The 19,617-nt window shown below is 26.4% G+C and overlaps 1 protein-coding gene across 7 annotated transcripts in view; it reads right to left on the reverse strand.

The window, feature by feature from the left end:
- Window positions 1–19,617, reverse strand: part of r (carbamoyl-phosphate synthetase 2, aspartate transcarbamylase, and dihydroorotase rudimentary) — a 58,729-nt gene that overhangs the window by 21,800 nt on the left and 17,312 nt on the right. For all 7 annotated transcript variants that reach the window (XM_087157319.1, XM_087157323.1, XM_043042643.3 and 4 more), the window contains exons 12-32: window positions 18,670–18,903; window positions 18,312–18,533; window positions 16,476–16,664; window positions 15,746–15,976; window positions 14,817–14,954; window positions 14,431–14,598; window positions 14,073–14,170; window positions 12,753–13,002; window positions 11,787–11,885; window positions 10,874–10,975; window positions 10,658–10,780; window positions 10,400–10,576; window positions 8,312–8,530; window positions 7,023–7,187; window positions 6,732–6,914; window positions 5,261–5,365; window positions 4,276–4,500; window positions 2,810–3,058; window positions 1,798–1,962; window positions 1,359–1,490; window positions 970–1,171 (exon numbers count right to left, since the gene is read on the reverse strand). In XM_087157319.1, the coding sequence (XP_087013445.1) occupies window positions 970–1,171; window positions 1,359–1,490; window positions 1,798–1,962; window positions 2,810–3,058; window positions 4,276–4,500; window positions 5,261–5,365; window positions 6,732–6,914; window positions 7,023–7,187; window positions 8,312–8,530; window positions 10,400–10,576; window positions 10,658–10,780; window positions 10,874–10,975; window positions 11,787–11,885; window positions 12,753–13,002; window positions 14,073–14,170; window positions 14,431–14,598; window positions 14,817–14,954; window positions 15,746–15,976; window positions 16,476–16,664; window positions 18,312–18,533; window positions 18,670–18,903 (3,676 nt within the window). The remainder of the gene's footprint in view (window positions 1–969; window positions 1,172–1,358; window positions 1,491–1,797; window positions 1,963–2,809; window positions 3,059–4,275; window positions 4,501–5,260; window positions 5,366–6,731; window positions 6,915–7,022; window positions 7,188–8,311; window positions 8,531–10,399; window positions 10,577–10,657; window positions 10,781–10,873; window positions 10,976–11,786; window positions 11,886–12,752; window positions 13,003–14,072; window positions 14,171–14,430; window positions 14,599–14,816; window positions 14,955–15,745; window positions 15,977–16,475; window positions 16,665–18,311; window positions 18,534–18,669; window positions 18,904–19,617) is intronic.

Below are 19,617 nucleotides of genomic sequence, written 5' to 3' on the forward strand. Positions count from 1 at the left end.
GTAATATAATCAGTGTTTATATTTATCAGGTATGAAAAGTAATTATAAAATATTTAATTCATGAATTAATCCTAATTCTATTAGTGTAAAATAAAATTCTTGAATTAATAGCTAGAACAAATTTTGTAAAACAGAAAAATCCTCAGCTTAGCACAATATTTTAATAATAATAAATAAAAAAAAACTTATTTAGTTCAAAAAATATTTAAGCACAAGTTTAAAGTCTTAACTAATCTTTAAACATTTTCAGATTGGTTTAGAGTTACAATCATAAATTAGATTGAATGTATGATTCAATCATTGCAAGCATGATTCATAAATTAGATTGAATGTATAATTCCATGATTGGGAGCATGGTTCATTTGTGGTTAAGTTGTACCAAACTTAAAGTAACTTGATGTTTAATGAATGTAGAAAAATCCATCTATGTTTAATGCAAAAACTAGCGACAAAAAACAAGAAAAAATTAAAAATCATTAAGGCATTAAGAGAATCTCAAACTTAATATTGTTAAAATGAAATTATTATAAAAAGGGCATATTTTTTCAAATCTGTCTTAAATACCACTTTATTTTTTAATGAACACAATCTTCATTATTTTTTAAATAATTAGACATGGTTTGAACTTTTTTACCACTGTATTAAACTAAACCTTCATTCTATCGACTCCTGAATTTTACCACTAACATCAAACACTTTAATCTCTTCAAAATTCCTAACCTTACATTTTTACACTTTACATTATTCGCATATTTCAATAAAAATTTAATAGTACTTTCCTTAAACTGACTTTTTTTTCTTTTTACATAAATAAAGGAAGCACACAGACAAGCATGTTTCTTAATTCATATTCTATAAGTCAAATGTTTAGCTAGAGTAACATTAATTTAAGTTAAGTTATTTGAAATTAATTAATATTTATTTAAAGTAATAAAGTTTAGAATTAATACATAGTTTTAAAACATTTACCATGATCTGTTGCAAAACAATCAATAATGTTCAGATTTTCCCATAATGCAGCTTGATCTTCAACTGTTGCCAATGGAGGTCTAACACGGCACTGTAATTCACCGATAGTATTATAATCGTCTATGCTTAAGAACAAATGATGAGGACAAACTTCACAAGTAACATTTATGCCACTTTCTTTTGCATCTTTAATAATGAGGATCTACAGAAAAATATTTATGAAAGGAAAATTATATTTTTTGGTATCATATTGATAGCATAAAAGTAATAAGTTTTAAATTTTTGGAAAAAATTAAACATAATTTTGCAACACACATAAATAAAAACTTGTTTTAATTAAAGTTATTTCATCATGCATCATATTAATCAAAAATATTTTATATTCTTACCTCTTCTTTTGTGGATACATGACAAATATGAATATGCCTGCCAGTGACTGAAGCATAGAATATTGCTGTAGAAACTGTAGCACCTTCAGCATGTGCACAGATTGGCAATTCTCGAGGACAACGTTCAAAGTGCTAAAAAAAAAAAAATCATGACTTTTCATTTGATGTCTCAAAATAATTTAAAATTAATTAAATAAATTATGGCAGAAACTGAGATTTCTTATTAAACATACTTTAAAAAAGTTCTTCAGAAAAATTAGATATTTTTTATAAAACATATGATTCATGCTAAATTTCAACTTTAACTTATAATTCGACAAAATATTTATTGCTGTTAATGTATTACAATTTCCTCTCAGTTAAAGTTCTAGTTTAGAGTATGTTAAAGAAAAAAAAGATTAATTAAAAATCAATAAGAAAAATTAATACAGCATTTTACCTTTCTAATGTCTATAACAGAAGGTAGTCTCAAAGGCCCATAAGTAGAATTTAAATACATTTTAAGACCAACAACTGTAGATGACATACTTTGTAACATATCGGCATTGTCAGATGTAGCACCAGCAAATAATGCATAATCACACTTTGCACCAGCTTTAGCTCTCTATCATAATAAAAGAAATTAAATTATTAATAATGATTACTATACTGCTATGCAAAAACTGCATGATATATATATATATTTCTGACAAATATTCTGAAGACATAAATAAATATACCAAAAATTTCAAAACAAAGACAATTAAAAAATACACACTTAAATATGAAGTGCATGTGGGTTAATTTAACATCATTAAAACATTAATAAAGCACAAATAGAAGTACAGAAATAGACATACTCCTTAAACAAACATTTGGCTCCTTAAACAAAACGTTTTCTCTAAACACCAGAAAACCTTTTTGGTGTTTAGACACTGAGGAAGGTTCCTTTTTAACCAAAACTATAGCATATCTATTTCTGTACTTTTATTTGTGTGCTTTATTCACGCTGTTTTGCTTTATTCTACATAGTACAACTAAGTATACAATATCCTTTTTAGCATACAATACCAAGTGTGGAGAATAAAGCCTATAATATGAAAATAGAGATTTATATGCCATTTTACTCTTTTAATCTCCAGTACAAAAAAATCTCAAAAACAAAAAAATAAAATAAAATTAGATAAAGTAATTAATTTGACAATTATTTTTAACTAAAAATTGTTGTTCTTATTACTTTCATTTTAAAGGATTAAATATTTAAAAAAAAGATTTCTGATTAAAAGTGAACCCTTGGTAACCCAAAGTAAAATATACAAACCAAAAAATATGGTAGAAGCACAGGGAGAAAAGAATGGTGACTAGCAAATAATTTAAACAAAATAATTACAATTGTTTTTTTAATAATGTATTAGTCACAACCATACAGTCAACAAAGTCTTAAATGAATTCTTTCATGAATAAATTCTCACCTGAAGAGCTAGGCTTAAACTTTCTTTATCAGTAACAGGAGGATTAGTATTAGGCATCACACACACTAAAGTAACACCTCCAGCAAGAGCAGCTGCTGTTCCAGTTGCAAAGTCCTCTTTATGAGTAGCACCAGGATCTCTCAGATGAACATGAACATCAATAAGTCCAGGTAATGTAATCATTCGACTAGCTGTTAGACAATCTATGTATGGTTTCACAGGAGGTTGCCCTTTAATCCTATGTAAAGACTGAAGGAAAGCAAAAAAAAATTATTTGTTATTGAAAAATAAAGTTGAATCATTGAAGACCTTTAGTGACATGTTAAATTAGTCCAGTGGTTCCCAAATGGTGTTCCTCCGAAATCTAGAGTTCCATGGAAGAGCTAAAAGGGTTCCACGAGTACTTTTGGAATACAAAAGTAAGTTCCAAAAGGGACTTTTTTTTAAACCAGTAATGATTTTTGAAACCTTTCATTTTTTTGGATATTAATTCATTTATTTGATATTTCAGTTACCTTTATGAAATTAAAATACTGACAAAAGAGAAAAGGCAATTATTTTAAAAAATGAATTTTTTAAATAATATTTTATTGAATTAACTATAAAATGGACATGCAGTTGTAAGAAATTGCATTAGTATTTCTCTTGCACTTTTCAAATAAAAAGGAACTCAATTTGTTGATTAAGAAATATGTTTCCCTAATAACCATTTTCAACATTTATGGCAGTTACTTTTAGTTTTCATTTGAAAGAAAACCGCAATTCGGCTTGTTCTATCAATTTTCATCTTATACAAGAAAAAAAAAAAAAACATAACTAGTCCAGATACAGATCCAAGATTGTGGATTTAAACGACAGATAATTTAACCTAATTTAATGATTAAAAAAATTGCGTTTCTCAGATGAAATATTTCACAATGTTTTTATTGGTTAATTAACCATTCACAATTATCTTTTTTTAAGAAGCTAAGGTTCTGCCAAAAGATTGATTATTTAGGATTCCACGGCTGAAAAAAATTGGGAACCACTGAATCAGTATGTTACAAATTACACAGATCTATTAAGCAATTTTATCAATTTATGGATTAAGAAAGAAGAAACTAATTTTTGCTCGATTTTAACGTTTTAAATTGATACGTCTACAAACAAAGTCAGTCATGGTGTTAAAACATGAGAAAATGCTTTTTTTTTGGGGGGGGGGATTTTAAAATGTTACCTTGTTTTTCTTTAACTATATGAGTTGGATTTAAAATGACAAACAATTTCGAAAAAATGGTAAGTATTAGGATTTACTAGGAAAAAAAACTATGTTAAAATAAGTATTTCTAATAAATTGTAATCGGCTAGCATAAATATATGTAAACAAGGTTTAAAAAGCAATTAATCACTCATTGTATTCTATTTCTTTTGTTAAAAAAATAGCAATTATCATACATATACAGATCTTTAAATACAATATTGCTTACTGTAATAAGGAGTTTGGCACACTTTATATCTGTAATTAACGGAATAGCATAATTCACGGCCATCCTTCTGGTCTGATATCCATGAGATGCACGAGTATATCCACCACTGTGCATGGGAAGATTGATAACAAAATCAAATTCCTTTTGAGCAAGATAATCGATGATACACTTAGAGTTGCTCCTGCAATCTCTTTTGTTATCATATGGCCAATCAACTGCTTCAATCTATAAAAGAAAAAAATATATACTTAAAATCAGAAGTTTTTTAACTTATTTCTAGGAGAAATGAAAAATTTTTTAAAAATAAAGTTAGCTCAAAGCTAAACTGTATCATTAAACAGTTTTTTAATAAATATATCAATCTTTGACAAGAAAGAAAATTTAGAAACATTTATATGGACTCATCAGTTTTAGTAAATTATTAGTCATGAAAAAAATAATTCTAAGTCTTGTATTTGTTCAAAAATTAAAAAATACTCCTTTGTACATAAATAACCGTTAAAACAGTATATGTTATTTAAAACAGTTAGGTATTTATTTGTTTTAATTTAAAATATCAATATTAAATATCAAGTAATATATGTTAAGCAACCTTAAGCACACTTTTTGGAATTTGACTCAAAATTATAAATTACTCCACCTGTTGGGCAAGTACTTTTAAAATTATTCTACAAAATAAAAAAAACTTTTACAGCCCAGCCCTTAATAAATGTTTCTAATATATTTTTTTTAACACTTAAAAAAAAATTCTTAAAGACTGATTAATAAAATTTATGTTTTTAAGATAAGTCTAAGCAAAAATGAAATGAGAAAAAAAAAATTTTTTCAGTAAATACCAGAACTTTGTAGGTCCATGATTAAAATTGATAAAACAAAATAGCAATGCATCTATAATAAATAAACTGACATGAAAATATCCTTCGATTGTTTATAAAATTGTAATATATCATAATTAATAATAGCATTAAAAAATAGTTAAACTTACAGAAATTCCTTTAGTTGAATAATAGTCTGCAGTTCCAGTGCTAGCATAAAGTTTTAGAGACATACTCTGAAGTATTTTTACATATGGTAGTAATTCTTCTTTATGCTAGAACATACAAAAGGTTTAATAAAATTGACAGATAAACTGAAATTTTAGTTAATAAAATGATTACTAATGTTTTAGTATAAATCAAAGGTTTTATTTAAAGAAAAATATAAAGGTAAAGTATATTTATTTAACAGAATTTACATAGTTTTAATATCAGCAATATAATAATACAACAGATAGAATAGACGTAGATAAGTATTCTTAATGGTTTATTAGAATCACCTTGTTTATTGGTCTCAATATTTAAGTCAGAAGAGTGGTTTAAAATCTGGACCAACTAATTTTAATTCAAGTTTTTGCATATATTTCTATATCTCCTGAACTAAAAATGCAAATCAAAACAATTTTGCCCTCAATAGTAAAACTTTTTTCTTTGCAAGTAATTTCATGTAAAATATAATTTTTGTTCAATTTTATTATTTAATATAATGGTAAAATAAATTTTCTTAAATATAAGGTACACAAATTTTTTAATAAACTTTAAAATGACTAAATCCAAAACTTGAAATCTTCTATAGAGTTTGAGTAATGAAATTTAAAACAAGTCTTATTTTCTAATTTTTATCTCTCGAAAATTATTTTAAAGATTCTGAATAAATTTTTGAGTTTTCGTTTAAAATTATTTTAAAAAAAATTGTGTATCTTGAAATTTAAAAACTTATTGCCATTATTAAATTTTTTAAAAAATAAATCATTTTAAAAAGTTATATTCTGTATAGAGATGTCAAAATTTGAAATTAGGTACAAAATTTAATTTGTATACATAGATCTGGAGCTATAACAGAATATGAATGAAGTAAAATCATATTAAGGGACTAAATATTTGACCACGACCACTCTACTGATGAGAATATTAAGACCATAATTTTGATTTTGAAGCCTAAGAATTTAAAATTTTTTCAAGAAAAAAATTCTGTTAAACTCAACTCTTAAATAAATTATCTTAAATTTTCTTATACTTAAATCTTTTTTTAATATAATTTAAAGTATTGCTTAAAAAAAAAATAAACAAATAAAAAAAAATTTATAACTTAAGAAAATATGATGAGAAAAAATGCAAAAGTAATAAAATATAACACATTAAAAATAGTTTTTGAAAGGGTTTAATTGATACAGAGTTATTCCTGCATCAATGTTTATAATGTGTCAGTATTGCAGGACCTACGAATGTCGACTTTATAACTAGTGTATAAGTCAACCGGCCAAACCCCCTAAATTTTCGTAAAATTTTGGGGTTTGAAAAATAGATTTATACAGCGGTATTAGAATGAACAATTTTTAAAATAAAATAACTTGAATCAAACTGATAGCATAAAGGTAATCTAATTAAGTCATAGATATGAAAAGGATAATTTATAATTACACTGTAACTGCCAATAGAAAGTAAAACAGATCGTCGTGGAATGTGGAAACCAGTACTAATAAGAGATTTCAAATAAGCTTCATAGACATTGTTTCCAAAACATGCTACTTCTCCAGTACTAGCCATCTCAACACCTAAAGTTACATCAGCTCCATCCAGACGTGAAAATGAAAACTGTGGCACCTGTCGCAAAGAATTATTAATATTTATTTTTTGTATACATATACTGCTAAATTATCAAAAATTTTTACACCATGCAAAGCTGAAATTTGCCTGATAATACTAACTTACTTTAACACCCACACGATCACAACCAAGACCAATAAAAGGTTCTGGTTTTAATCCCATAATTACTTGAGTGGCTTTTGCAATGAAATCACAATTCAAAGTCTTTGATACAAATGGAAATGACCGTGACACTCGAAGGTTACATTCAATAACTTTTAGTTGATTATCCTAAAATAAAAATATAACTTAATTTGGAATTTAAACAAAAGTTTTTAAAAAAATATGAAGTGCAGGTCAGACAAAAAAAGACAGATAATTCTGTTTCAGGGGACTTAAAAACGCATTAAGCAGAAAAACAGTAGAGACTTCAATTACCATGCCATAATTATTTAAGCATAGTTATCAATAATTGTTTGACAATTTTTAATGCCCCTCTGAAACAAAATAGTACTAAAAACCATTTCACACTTCAACCATTTCAATGCCTTAGAACAAAAGAAAATGAAATATTTTTAAATGAAACATTGTAATCAGACCAATAATTTTTAATTAGATTGTTAGGACAAGAAAATTATTTTAACAGTTACATGAAGTACTTACTATTAAAAAGTTGAGATTAGACAATGAAAATATTAAATTTATTGATAGTAAAAATGGGAGATACAACGTTGTTTTATGTGTAGATTTACCAGAAAAATGTTATTACAGTATATCGTAGATTATTTAAGATTTAAATGAATACTTATCAGAGAAGTCGTATCAGGCAATTCTGAACAAATTATTTTAATAAAAATTTTTTCAGCTATAAACTATTTTCAGCTTATATTAATTTACAGCAATTTCATTTCAAAGAAGTTTTCTTTTTTTAACCCATTATTATCAAAGTTGCAATAATTTAATAATATTTTGCATTAAATATTGAATGTTGGGAAAAACTGAAAAATTACAAAAACAATCTTACTCAAAATGTTTTTGTTTTATTTGAAAGAATTGAAAACTTTTGGAAAATAATTAAAAATTATATCAATAAGTGGATTCCAAGGAAATCTGTAAAAACTAATTTCAAGTCAGACTTGAAAATAAAAAAGTTACAATAGCTGAAGTTTTTGATCAATTGATGAAAATTAAAAGAAAAGGTATGGTTAAAATAATGAATGTTGAATTCACATAATATAAAATAATGTTAAATTTAATTCTAGTAAGCAAATGATACATCCAGTAAGCTAATGAAATTTAAAAGATGGTTAAATGCCGACTTGAAAGAAAAATTACTCATATAAAAAGTTATAGAATAGATTTCAAATAGTTTTACAAATTTATCATAGATATAGAAATCAAATTGGTTGTATTACCTTAGCAATTAATTGTATATTGTATGGGCCATTAGCTTCTAATGCCCTTCCAATAGAAAAACAGATGTCCCTAATCTTTTCTAATGTCTCTTCATTAAGATCCTGAGGTGGACAAACTAAAGTCGCATCTCCAGAATGGACACCAGCATTTTCTACATGTTCAGAAACAGCCATGCAAATTAACTGCCCATTGTCAGCAACAGCATCAACATCAATTTCCTGTTTTCAAACATAGTTTTATTAAATGCATGATTAGACCTTAGTCTTTAAAAATTAATACCTCATCATTAAAACAAATCATTTTTTAAACCACAAAATTAAATATATTTAGAGCTAAAACTTCAAAATTATTATTTTTTCAATTTAAGAGATTAAATTCACATGATTTATAAGCCCTAATAACCCTTTATAAGGCCATGAGAAGTAGACTCACCATCAGCTATATTAATTTTTAAATGTCGATCGAAAGCTACTTTCCCACTTACAATGTATCTACTATTATAAACTACTGGAAAAAAACAAAGCAGCTTTGTTTACATAAATGTGGTTAACAGTAAAGGATTGAGTTAAAGTAAATGAGGTTAACAGTAAAGGTGAAGAAAAGAGGCCAACTCCTGATAGTTATTTTCTCTTGCACGCTATACATTTGCTGATTTGATCATTTCTCGTCGAGTTTTAACCTTTTAAACTTGCCCTAATATTCTCAATTGCATGTTTAAAAGCCTTGCTAATGATTATGTGATTGTTTTTATTATAATATTTAACAACTTTTTTATCAATATAAACAAATATTATTCTGGTTTAAGGCATTTATTAGTTGTGTTTATTTTATAAAGCTCATAATCTTAAAAGGAAAAGGTTTTTGAGACCCATTTTCTACTAGTTTTTGTCAAGTTGTCAGGAAATCAAATAACTAAAAACAGTACCTACCCAGGCATCTCCAGATTGGACATACATAAGTAAAAGTTTTTTTGCAATTTGATTTATTTTAAATAGTTAATGAATTGATTATATCTAAAAATGTCATATTTTAGAGCTTCAAAAAGGTCTTTAATACAGTTTTTTACTCAGTCACACCAAATGCAGATATTAATAGGATGTTATTTATTAATATTATATAATTACATATTTGTAATTTATATAACATACATGAATTGAGGTGAAAAGGTATAAAAACAGTGAATAAATTTTATGCTTTTTGCTACAATTAATAATAATCAATAAGCTTCCTTAAGTAATCTATAAATTTCCATAACAGGAAAGCCAAAAAGCTTAAGTAACCAGAGCTTTAGGAAAGTATCATAAAAATTTAGTGGCCTTAAAAAGTTCAGTATTAGTCGCTATTCATTAATAGAACTTAAAAAAACATTCTTTAAAAAATATATAAAATTTGAAAAATCTTATTTTAATCAGTTTTCTATTTTTTTATTTCATGATTTTTTAAATATTACGGTTGGTGATTTATCATTCCTACACTTGAAACAAAAATAAGATAATACCAGGACAATCCCAAGGAAAATATCATCAAAGAAAAGAAGCACTGGTGGACAATTTTTTAAATAAGATAATGGAGAATTTCTGTTTGATATGTGTATATTTTAACCCTTTTTTGGTCAAAGGTGTGTAAATGTACAATTTCAGTAAATACTTTTTTATTAGCACTGTGATGTATATTTTTCACGAATTTTATTTTTCTGCTGTTCTTAAAGGTTTTGAAGAAATCTATAAAATATTAGTAATTCAATTAAAATAAATGTTCAGAATTCGGTTAAAAAAATGTTTAAACTTTGCTTGGTTATTAAGTTGAAAGGGTTATTAATTAATAAATTAAACTTTTTAAAAATTCACAAATATTACACTTGAGATTAATCATATATTTTTATGATGGATTAAAGGTGCAAGTTCTGTAAATAAAATAAATGTCATAAGAAACTAGTGTTCAACTAAATGGTTTGTCCATTGATTTGGTTATTGGTGCATATATGCACGATTTTATTTCTTATAAAAAGTGTTACTTTTCATGCACAGAATTTTCTTTGTCTCTTAATGAATGTAATTTAAGCCTAAAAATATCATCAAATATCTTACTTTGGCATCAGTAACAAACTTTGATATTACAACAGCTGTTCCAATAGCAGAAGCCTCATGTAGATATGTTTCTAAATCTTCATGACTATAAGCAACATTCATCGCAGCACCACTCAAAACGTATGAAGGCCGTACTAGACAAGGATATCCAACTTGATCACAAAATTCCTTGGAAGCCTGAAATATATATAAGATGCCCAATATAAGACACTGTAAATAACATATGAAAATTTAATAATTCCTCATGCTTTATTTTACCTCCAAGGTAGTCAATTCTCTCCACTGGGGCTGTGATATACCAATTTGATCTAACATTCTTGAAAATTTGAAGCGATTTTCAGCATTATCAATGGACTCTGGAGACGTACCCAATATTTTAGCCTGTAAAAATTATTCACAGACAGATATTACAACCTATACAAATGTAATAAGACATTTGGCTAGCTATATAAAAAAATATGTGTAACAACTTACATTATGACGTGATAAGTCCATAGATATGTTGTTTGGAGACTGTCCACCCATGCTTAATATTATACCTTCTGGATTTTCTAAGTTATATATATCCATGACAACCTAATAAAATTGAAATAAATGTATTCAAATATTATGAATGTGAAAAATAGTTTTAAAAAATTAAATAATGTTAATTTAATTTTAAAGAAAGGTTTGATGCGAGATACTGGTTGTTTTAAAAAAATGAGCATTAATGCTGAAAGACTAAACATTGCTATATACCTAGAAAGTCTGAAGGGGTTGGTCTGGCCCTTCCCAGATTGTTTGTGTATAGATCAATTAGACATTCTTAAAATACAATCATAATTAATTTAATAAAAAATATATTAGAGACTCACTCATCAAAATTCTATGGCAGTTTAGTTGATTTGATTAATGAAAATATCTGATTCAATGGCACGCTGACTTCTTAATTATATTTATACATTAGTTTCTTAGATAATTATGCTTCCTTTTTTTCTACAAATAATAATTGAAGATGTCTTGAAATATTGTTTTTTAATGAAACTGGGGTACTTTTTTTTAATCTTAAATCATAAGTATATTTAGCTACAAAAAATTATAATTTTACTCTGGTGAGGTTTTCTTTTATTAATTTTGAAAATTCTTAGAAACAGAAAATATAAATCATTAAATTATCCTTAAAAATGTGCACACTCTTATACTGTTACAAATAAAAGTTTTTAGATTATGAAAGTGAAAAGCACACTCTGCAAAAATTTTATGAAACAGTTCACAATAACTGGACTAATTTTTTTTAAATATAGAGAAATTATAGTTATATAATAAAGACATATGAGTATAGTTGGAATTTTTATGAACATATAGTTATTAAGAAAAATCTATTTAGAGACAAAGAAATTTTACAAACCTCAAATGAAATTTCATCAAAATACAGTCTATCACATTTGTCATAATCTGTACTCACAGTTTCAGGATTGTAGTTTACCATAATTGTTTTCTTATTCATCTATTTGATAAAAAAAATACAGATTAGAGGGGGAAAAAAACATGTTTGATTAAAATGGTTTACTCTAATACTGTCTTGCGATAGAAAACTCAATGTAAGAGACAAAAAATTTGAAATCGATATATATATATATAGCATTTTGTATGATAAGCTACACATTGCATAAACAAATTTTCAAAAATCAATTTTTTTTTTAAATCAGTATTCTGAGATTTTATTTTAGTGCTGTTTGTATTAGCAAGAGAAATAAAATAGTTGCCAAGATTCTTTTCTCGAAATCTATCGCTTTTTCAGTTGCACTTCAGAATACATGTAAGCTTTTGTTCTTTTATTATGGAATATCGAATTTCATTTTTTTAAAATAATATTCTGCTTGCTGATGTAAAATTAATATTTTGATATGGCATTATAACTATATTAAAAAAACTGAACTATACTGAAAATATAATTGCAAATAACTCAGCATGTCAATATCTGTGTTGAATCTATTTACTAATATTATTTCAGCTAATTTTTTCACTTAATTTTAATAAATATAAATTTTCAATCATTATAGGGTAATGAACCTAATTAGTTTTTAGGTGTTATAAATGGCAATTAATAATTTTTGATATAAACCGTAACAATAATTATGTAAATGTAAAGTTAAATTTTTCTCCCTCCAAATTTGTCTACCATATTATGTTTTTTTGGATCACTAAATGAATACCTAGATGGCCCTATTGGATCGATAAATTTTAATCGCTGGTGTAAACACTAATGATGAATATACCATTACTATGTGTACATATACATCTGTATGCATGGAAACTAATGCTATGTGTATAACTTTAATATATACATATTTTTTACAATGCTTTGAGTTACCTTTCTCAGTTCTTCAACACAATTGACTGCACACCAATCAAACTCTACAGAACTACCGATTCTATAAACACCAGATCCCAAAACCATAATACTTTCACCAGGAAAATCAATATCATGAGATTCACCATTATACGTTAAATATAAATAGTTCATAGTGGCAGGCCATTCAGCAGCTACTGTATCAATCTGTTTCACAAAAGGTTTGATGCTCAAAGCATTCTCTCTGTGCTTTCTGATATTATATTCTGAACTAAAAAAAATAAAACAAATGCAGATAAGTATACAAATAATAAAAACTATAGACTAAAACGTTTATTATCATAATACTAAAAGAAATAGAATTTAAGTTCAACTGATTGAGTGCTTAGCATTAGGCAAGTTTGTACAGAAATTTCAACTCCATGCACAACATTCTTTTTTGAATAGCAAAAAAAAAAATTCCTCTCCCTTTTTTTTTTGCAATGCTTAGTCAGTTAAACATAAACTCTAAATCTAATGTAACTGTTTATGTATATAGAAAAAATTATATAAGTAGTTTCAACCATATAAAAAAAAATAAAGAAAAAAATTTTTTTTTCATCATCATTTACGGCTCAACAGCCCATTGTGAGCCGATGTCTTTTTTATGAGAACAATCTGGGTAACTCCAGATGGTGCTCCTTTTTCTAATTAAGTTAATTAAGGAAGTAATTTTCAACATCAAGGTCTTCTATTTTGAGTCACAAATTGTTTTGGCATAAAAAACTGTTTCAAACTGCAGTTGTCATTCATGTAAATAACCTGCACTCCAGTAATGTCAACTTAATTGAATAATATCTTTTCTTTTTAGATTTTACATAATCTAGATTTACCACACATTTCTAAAATTTACTTTTTCGAAATATAGCCAACAAAATGCTTTTTGGTTACGGTTTGTCAACAAAAAAAAAAAAATCAGAATTTTTTTTTAATGATAAATAAAATTGTTTGACATTGATGGGTTTCACATGAAAACGATTCTTACAATATATTGTTGAAAAATAAAATCTACAAATTTAAAATATTTATCTACACATTCTTAATTTTTTTTTTAATATGAAAAAAAATTTCTTAAGTTCACATTATTCTAAAACAAATTAAGATTTACTGAATTGATTATATTGCTAGTAGCTCTTTGAAAAATAAGAATACAAATGTTTAATTAAACTATAAATCTCAAAACAAATTTTTTAAAATAAATGGTTGTTAGAATATGAATTATTTCTCTATTTCTAAATATGATATAGCATTAAAATTATTAGTTGTATGAGCAGCAACATAAATATTATTTCCCTCACATACCTTTTTACACACATGGCAATATGTTTATCAGAAAAGCCTAGTTGTTTAGCTTTCAACATCACATCACTAGTGACAACTGTCACACCTTTTGCTTGAACCTAAAAAAAAAAAATTTATAATAATAATAAATTAACATTAAATTAAGTATTTTTTATATATAAATGATAATAAAAATGTATTAAGAAATAAACACTAATAACAATGAGTTATACCAAATAAATAATAACAATAAAAGGGTTTTAATATTTTGAAAGAGTTTGAAATAATTCAATTAAGGCTAATGACTTTACTCAGAAGAAATTTGTGTTAAATATAAATGAAAAATTGCTAGAAAAAAATCTTAATCCAAGAAACTTACTTGTTCACCAAGAGTTTCCAAATAAACTTGGTATTCAATAATGTTTTTCATTTTATATAAAAACCAAGAATCTATATTAGTTAATTCATGAAGTCTCTCCACAGAATAATTATTCTTTAGAGCGGCAGCAACAACGAATATACGTTTGTCAGTAGGATATTCTAATTCCTAAAAAAGAAAGGTAAAGAAATTAAGCTATCACTATCAATTTAACTTCAAAAATATAAAAAAAAAATTTACAGAATCATTTAGAAAGTGATTTTATAGGTATCCTTACAAGTTAAAAAAAGTTTTACATTCCTTTTATTATTAAAAGCAATTATATCATATGATTAAACTATTAATGGCAGAATTTGTAATGTTTCTGACATCTTACAACAACTCACCTCTTCGTTGACTTTTCTAAAGTATGGATCAAAGCCAATAAAGTTCTCATCAACCATTCTTAACGCTTTTTGGAAAGCTTCTTCAAATTTACGACCAATAGCCATAACTTCTCCAACACTTTTCATTGAACTACCAATCTATAAAATAATAATTAAAAAGATGTTAAAGACAATTTATTTATAACAATAAAGACCAGACAAGCACACTACTAAGATTATTAGTTCCAACTTAATGCTGAGAATATAATTTATGTGCTCAACATGCAATGGAAAATAAATTATTAATTTTACAACAAGGTAAGGCATGCTTAAATAAACAAGATTAAGCTGATATCTAGAGGATACTTCTTTCTATTGACTGAAGTAACAAAAAATTATTTTCCAAAATACTGAAGTTTTATTGTAACTGTAAGAATAAATACAATTATCTTGTTAAGTTTAAATAAACAAATTCTTGCTTAAACATAGATACAAATAGTTATTTATATAAAACCATACCATTTTTGGATGCAGATAATACAATTTACACTACACATAAAAGTTTTATATTGTATAAAATGTTTATCATTAGCCTTTCTGAAAGAATTTCATTACTGACATTTTCAAAACAAGGAGCAATATTCAGATGAAAGAGAACATATTTCCTAAGTATGAATAAAAAAAGCATAATATAAACCTCACACAGATAGCATATAGATTTGTTTAATGTTAAACAAAATGTATAATTTTTATAAATTAATTATATGTAAATTTAATTTGAGATAGTTTTATCAATTCTAAAAAAAATATTGGAATAAGTAAAGCCTAGACAGTAAATGTACCAGGATAAGAATACTAGTAAATTTCGATTTATATTAAAATTATGAATAATACTAAGTTACAATTTCAATAAAAGCTATAAAAGTGAACTTTGAATACGTTATACTTACTTTAGTGCTAACATGAGGAAATTTTCCTAAATCCCAGCGAGGAATTTTAACAACACAGTAATCCAAACTTGGCTCAAAGCAAGCAGTCGTCAAAGTTACAGAATTCTTCAGATCAAGCAAAGATTTTCCAAGTGCCAGCTTGGCTGCAAAGAAGGCTAATGGATATCCAGTAGCTTTACTTGCTAAGGCAGAACTTCGTGACAAACGAGCATTAACTTCAACAATGTAATACTAAACAGAAGAAAAAAATTTAAGACTTGCAATTATTCTTTTATTGAAGGCATCTGTAAATTTAGATATCATATTTACACATAACATAAAAAAAACACAAATAAAAAATTTTAAAAAAAGCATGGAGGTTTTTTTAACTTTACAATTGCACTATATCAATTTAATAATTAATAAAAATCTCACAAATAAAATAGTTAATTTAATTTTTAAGTAAAAGTTCTTTTCAATTTTAAAAATTTTCCAATTTAATTTATTTTTATTATTTCTGTTCAAAAAAGAGCAGTAATTACTTTATCCCTGCAGTTAACTAAAAAATTCAGCAATATACAGTAGAAAGAGAGACTATTTCTATAAGTATAAATCTTGCATTCCTAAAATTGTTTCTTAAAAACTAGCACATTTATGATGTAGAGTAGTGAACTAGTTCACTACTAGTTTCAGCTATCAGCAACAAAAAAAAACAATAATAATAAATAAAAAACCAAATGAATTACATTACCTGCTGAAGGTGTGGATTGAGAGCGTACTGAATGTTGCATTCACCAACAATACCAAAATGTCTAACTACTTTGATGGCAGTAGTTCTCAATTTGTTGTATTCATCATTGGTCAATGTTTGGCTAGGAGCAACAACAATAGATTCACCAGTGTGAATACCAAGAGGATCAACATTCTCCATGTTACAAACCTAAAAATAACAGAGAGGAAAAATTGAAACAAGTTACTACATATCTACTTTAAGCACAAAAGCAAATCATCTATCAAATCATCTAGCAAATCATCAGTAAACAAATCATCTTTAACTTGTGACAGGATGTAATCCAATATTTCACGTGTACGAAAATTAATTCTTTTATTTCATTATTTACCTTGTCTATAAGCATGTAGTTACGTAATTTAAGAACAGACAAATTTTTAGATTTTAAAATATTTTATTCAGAACCCAACATGTTATTTGTATAACTTCATTTATTGAACATTATAAATTAATTCGTTAGTTTCATTATACCATTTATATTTTCTTTCATTGTGTATCAGTTTTACCCATTAATGAAAAAAAAAATGCAACGTGTACATGTATATTTTAATTTGATATTGACCATTAGATCAAGAAAAGATAAAAAAAAAATTCAGGTTACCAAAATTAAAAACTGTATAAAAATCTTAAACTTTTTTAACATTTAAAAAACAAAACAGAATATTTTAAGAAGAAAATTAAAACCAAAAATGAAAAAAAAACTTTTTAAAAAACTTTCTAAGAGCCTTAAAACATTATGAATTTTAAAAAAAATTGGAGTTTTTAAGAATCTGATGGCAGAGTAACATGGAAAAGCTGTGCAAATTACCCTTTTGTAATACTTAATATTTAAAGAAAAATTTCATATATTTAGATTTGTGGAATTATTCTTTTCTTTATTACTGAATATCTAAAATACTGTAAAAGTAAAATATAGTAAATCTCTAAATGAATCACTGCCGAGAGAATCATTAGTGCTAGATTAAGACTTTATCTTCGAAAAAAATAGAATAGGAACTCAGGAAAGAGAATGATTCAGAGTTGGTATTGGAAAATATTATCCCTCTCTACCTTAGAATTAAAATTGAACATGACTACCTCAAAAATGCCCGCACAAATTTGGCGCAGCAGATTTCTAAATTCAACTTATGTAATGTTAGGGCATCTGCAGACACCATTAAAATACTTGTTTTTTTCCTGGCATCTAAATCCATGGCTCAGGGGATAGAGCATTCGACTTCCACTGAGGTGAACCGGATTCCATCCCAGAGATAGCTGGTCGATTGGAATTCTGCACCCGGCTTGCACTGACCACAGTGCTGACGTAAAATATCCTCAGTGGTAGACGGATCATTGGTTAGGGTCCCCTTACTGTCAGGCTCACCATGGGAGGTTTTCCTCTCAATGTAACGCAAATGAGGGTTAGTTCTATCAAAAAGTCCTCCACAAAGGCAAATTTCTCCCAATACTTAATCCTGGAGTTTCCTTGTCTTCAGAATTGTATTAAAAGTTACAAGGCTACAGAGCGTAACATTAGTAGTCGTAAGCCCAGAAATTGTGTCGGCTGTTCAACGACAGTTATAAAATCCATAAAAAAATAATTCAGACCTTTTTTGTGTTTGTAAAATGCACATCATATACTGTGTGGTATAAGTATGCAGTAATGCGTAGGATGAAGAAAAAAATCATTAATCATAAATAGTCATTGGAAAATGAATGAACTATTCTTTTCAAAACCGATTACACATTTCATATTTTTATTTATAAATATTTATTTATTTACTTAGATTTGTCTTTACAGCAAAGAAAGATACTTACTGTTATACAGTTATCATACATATCTCTTACTACTTCATACTCTACTTCTTTCCAACCTTTAAGAGATTTATCAATCAAAACTTGAGGAGATCGTGCAAGAGCTTGAGTCACTAATTGCCTTAATTTATCTTCTGTGTGTGCAAAGCCAGAGCCAAGACCTCCAAGTGCATAAGCTGTCCGTATTAGAACTGGATAGCCGATCTCTTTGGCAGACTTAACAGCCTATACAAAAAAAGGTTTCGTCAAGTGACAATAGCTGGCAATTTATATTGAACGTTATCAAAAGTAAATAAAAATCAATAAAATGTTTTGTTTTTTTTTAACAAAAATACAAAATTAAACTTTTTTGACAGCATACCTCTTCAACATTAGTACAAGCTGCATTAGGTATAACTTTCTCTCCAATAGAAACAAGCTGTTCATTAAACAATTTTCGATCTTCTGTGTTGACAATTGATGAAATAGGAGTGCCTAAAACTTTGACATTATACTTTTTTAGAATGCCAAGCCTTTGAAGCTCTATGCCACAGTTTAAAGCCGTTTGACCACCAAATGTCAACAAAATTCCATCTGGTCGTTCTGATTTTATAACCTAAAATAGTTTAAAAGTATTAAAAAGATGAAATTGGTTTTAAACAAGTACTTAATTCCACACTGTTTTAGATAAATAAAAAAAATAGTAAATAAATCAAAAATATTCAAAATTCAGACATTAAGAAATGTTAACAAAGTAAAAACATAACTGTATTATAAACTTGAAATTGTTAAACTTTTTAGATATATGAGTGTCAAAAATGTTCATCCTGAACATAGATCTTTCCTCCGTTGAATTCCATAAATAAAAACTATGAAATTATATAGGAAAGAAACAGGTCTTTTCTTCAAAACTATACATACTCTTTAGAATTAGAAATATTGTAATAACAAAATATAGACAAATAAAAATATGAATAAAACCCAAGCTTCGGTGATGCAAAATAGTAAAATAAATTCTTAAAACTTTCATTGGATCATTTCAAATACAGATATTTTTTCACCTCAATAATATTAAACTATTTCAATAATACTAGACTGAGAATACTAGAAAAATGTGCAACTAAAGTTTCTGTTTTCATTTTAAAGATTCTTAAATAGAAATTAACTGTCTTGAAAATAAGAAAAGAGGGTTCTGTAAGGCAAATTTCAGAAATAAATAAAGCTTCCAATCCTGTCAACGCAATTAAGATAATTTTTTTTTCAGCAAAATAAAAGCCATTTTTGGTCTGCCATTTTAGATTAGAATATACAGCTCAACACAAAGTATATA

Source organism: Parasteatoda tepidariorum, chromosome 2, assembly GCF_982258835.1.
Source record: "Parasteatoda tepidariorum strain Cologne lab strain chromosome 2, Ptep-v5.0, whole genome shotgun sequence".
In the NCBI taxonomy this organism is placed as follows: domain Eukaryota; kingdom Metazoa; phylum Arthropoda; class Arachnida; order Araneae; family Theridiidae; genus Parasteatoda; species Parasteatoda tepidariorum.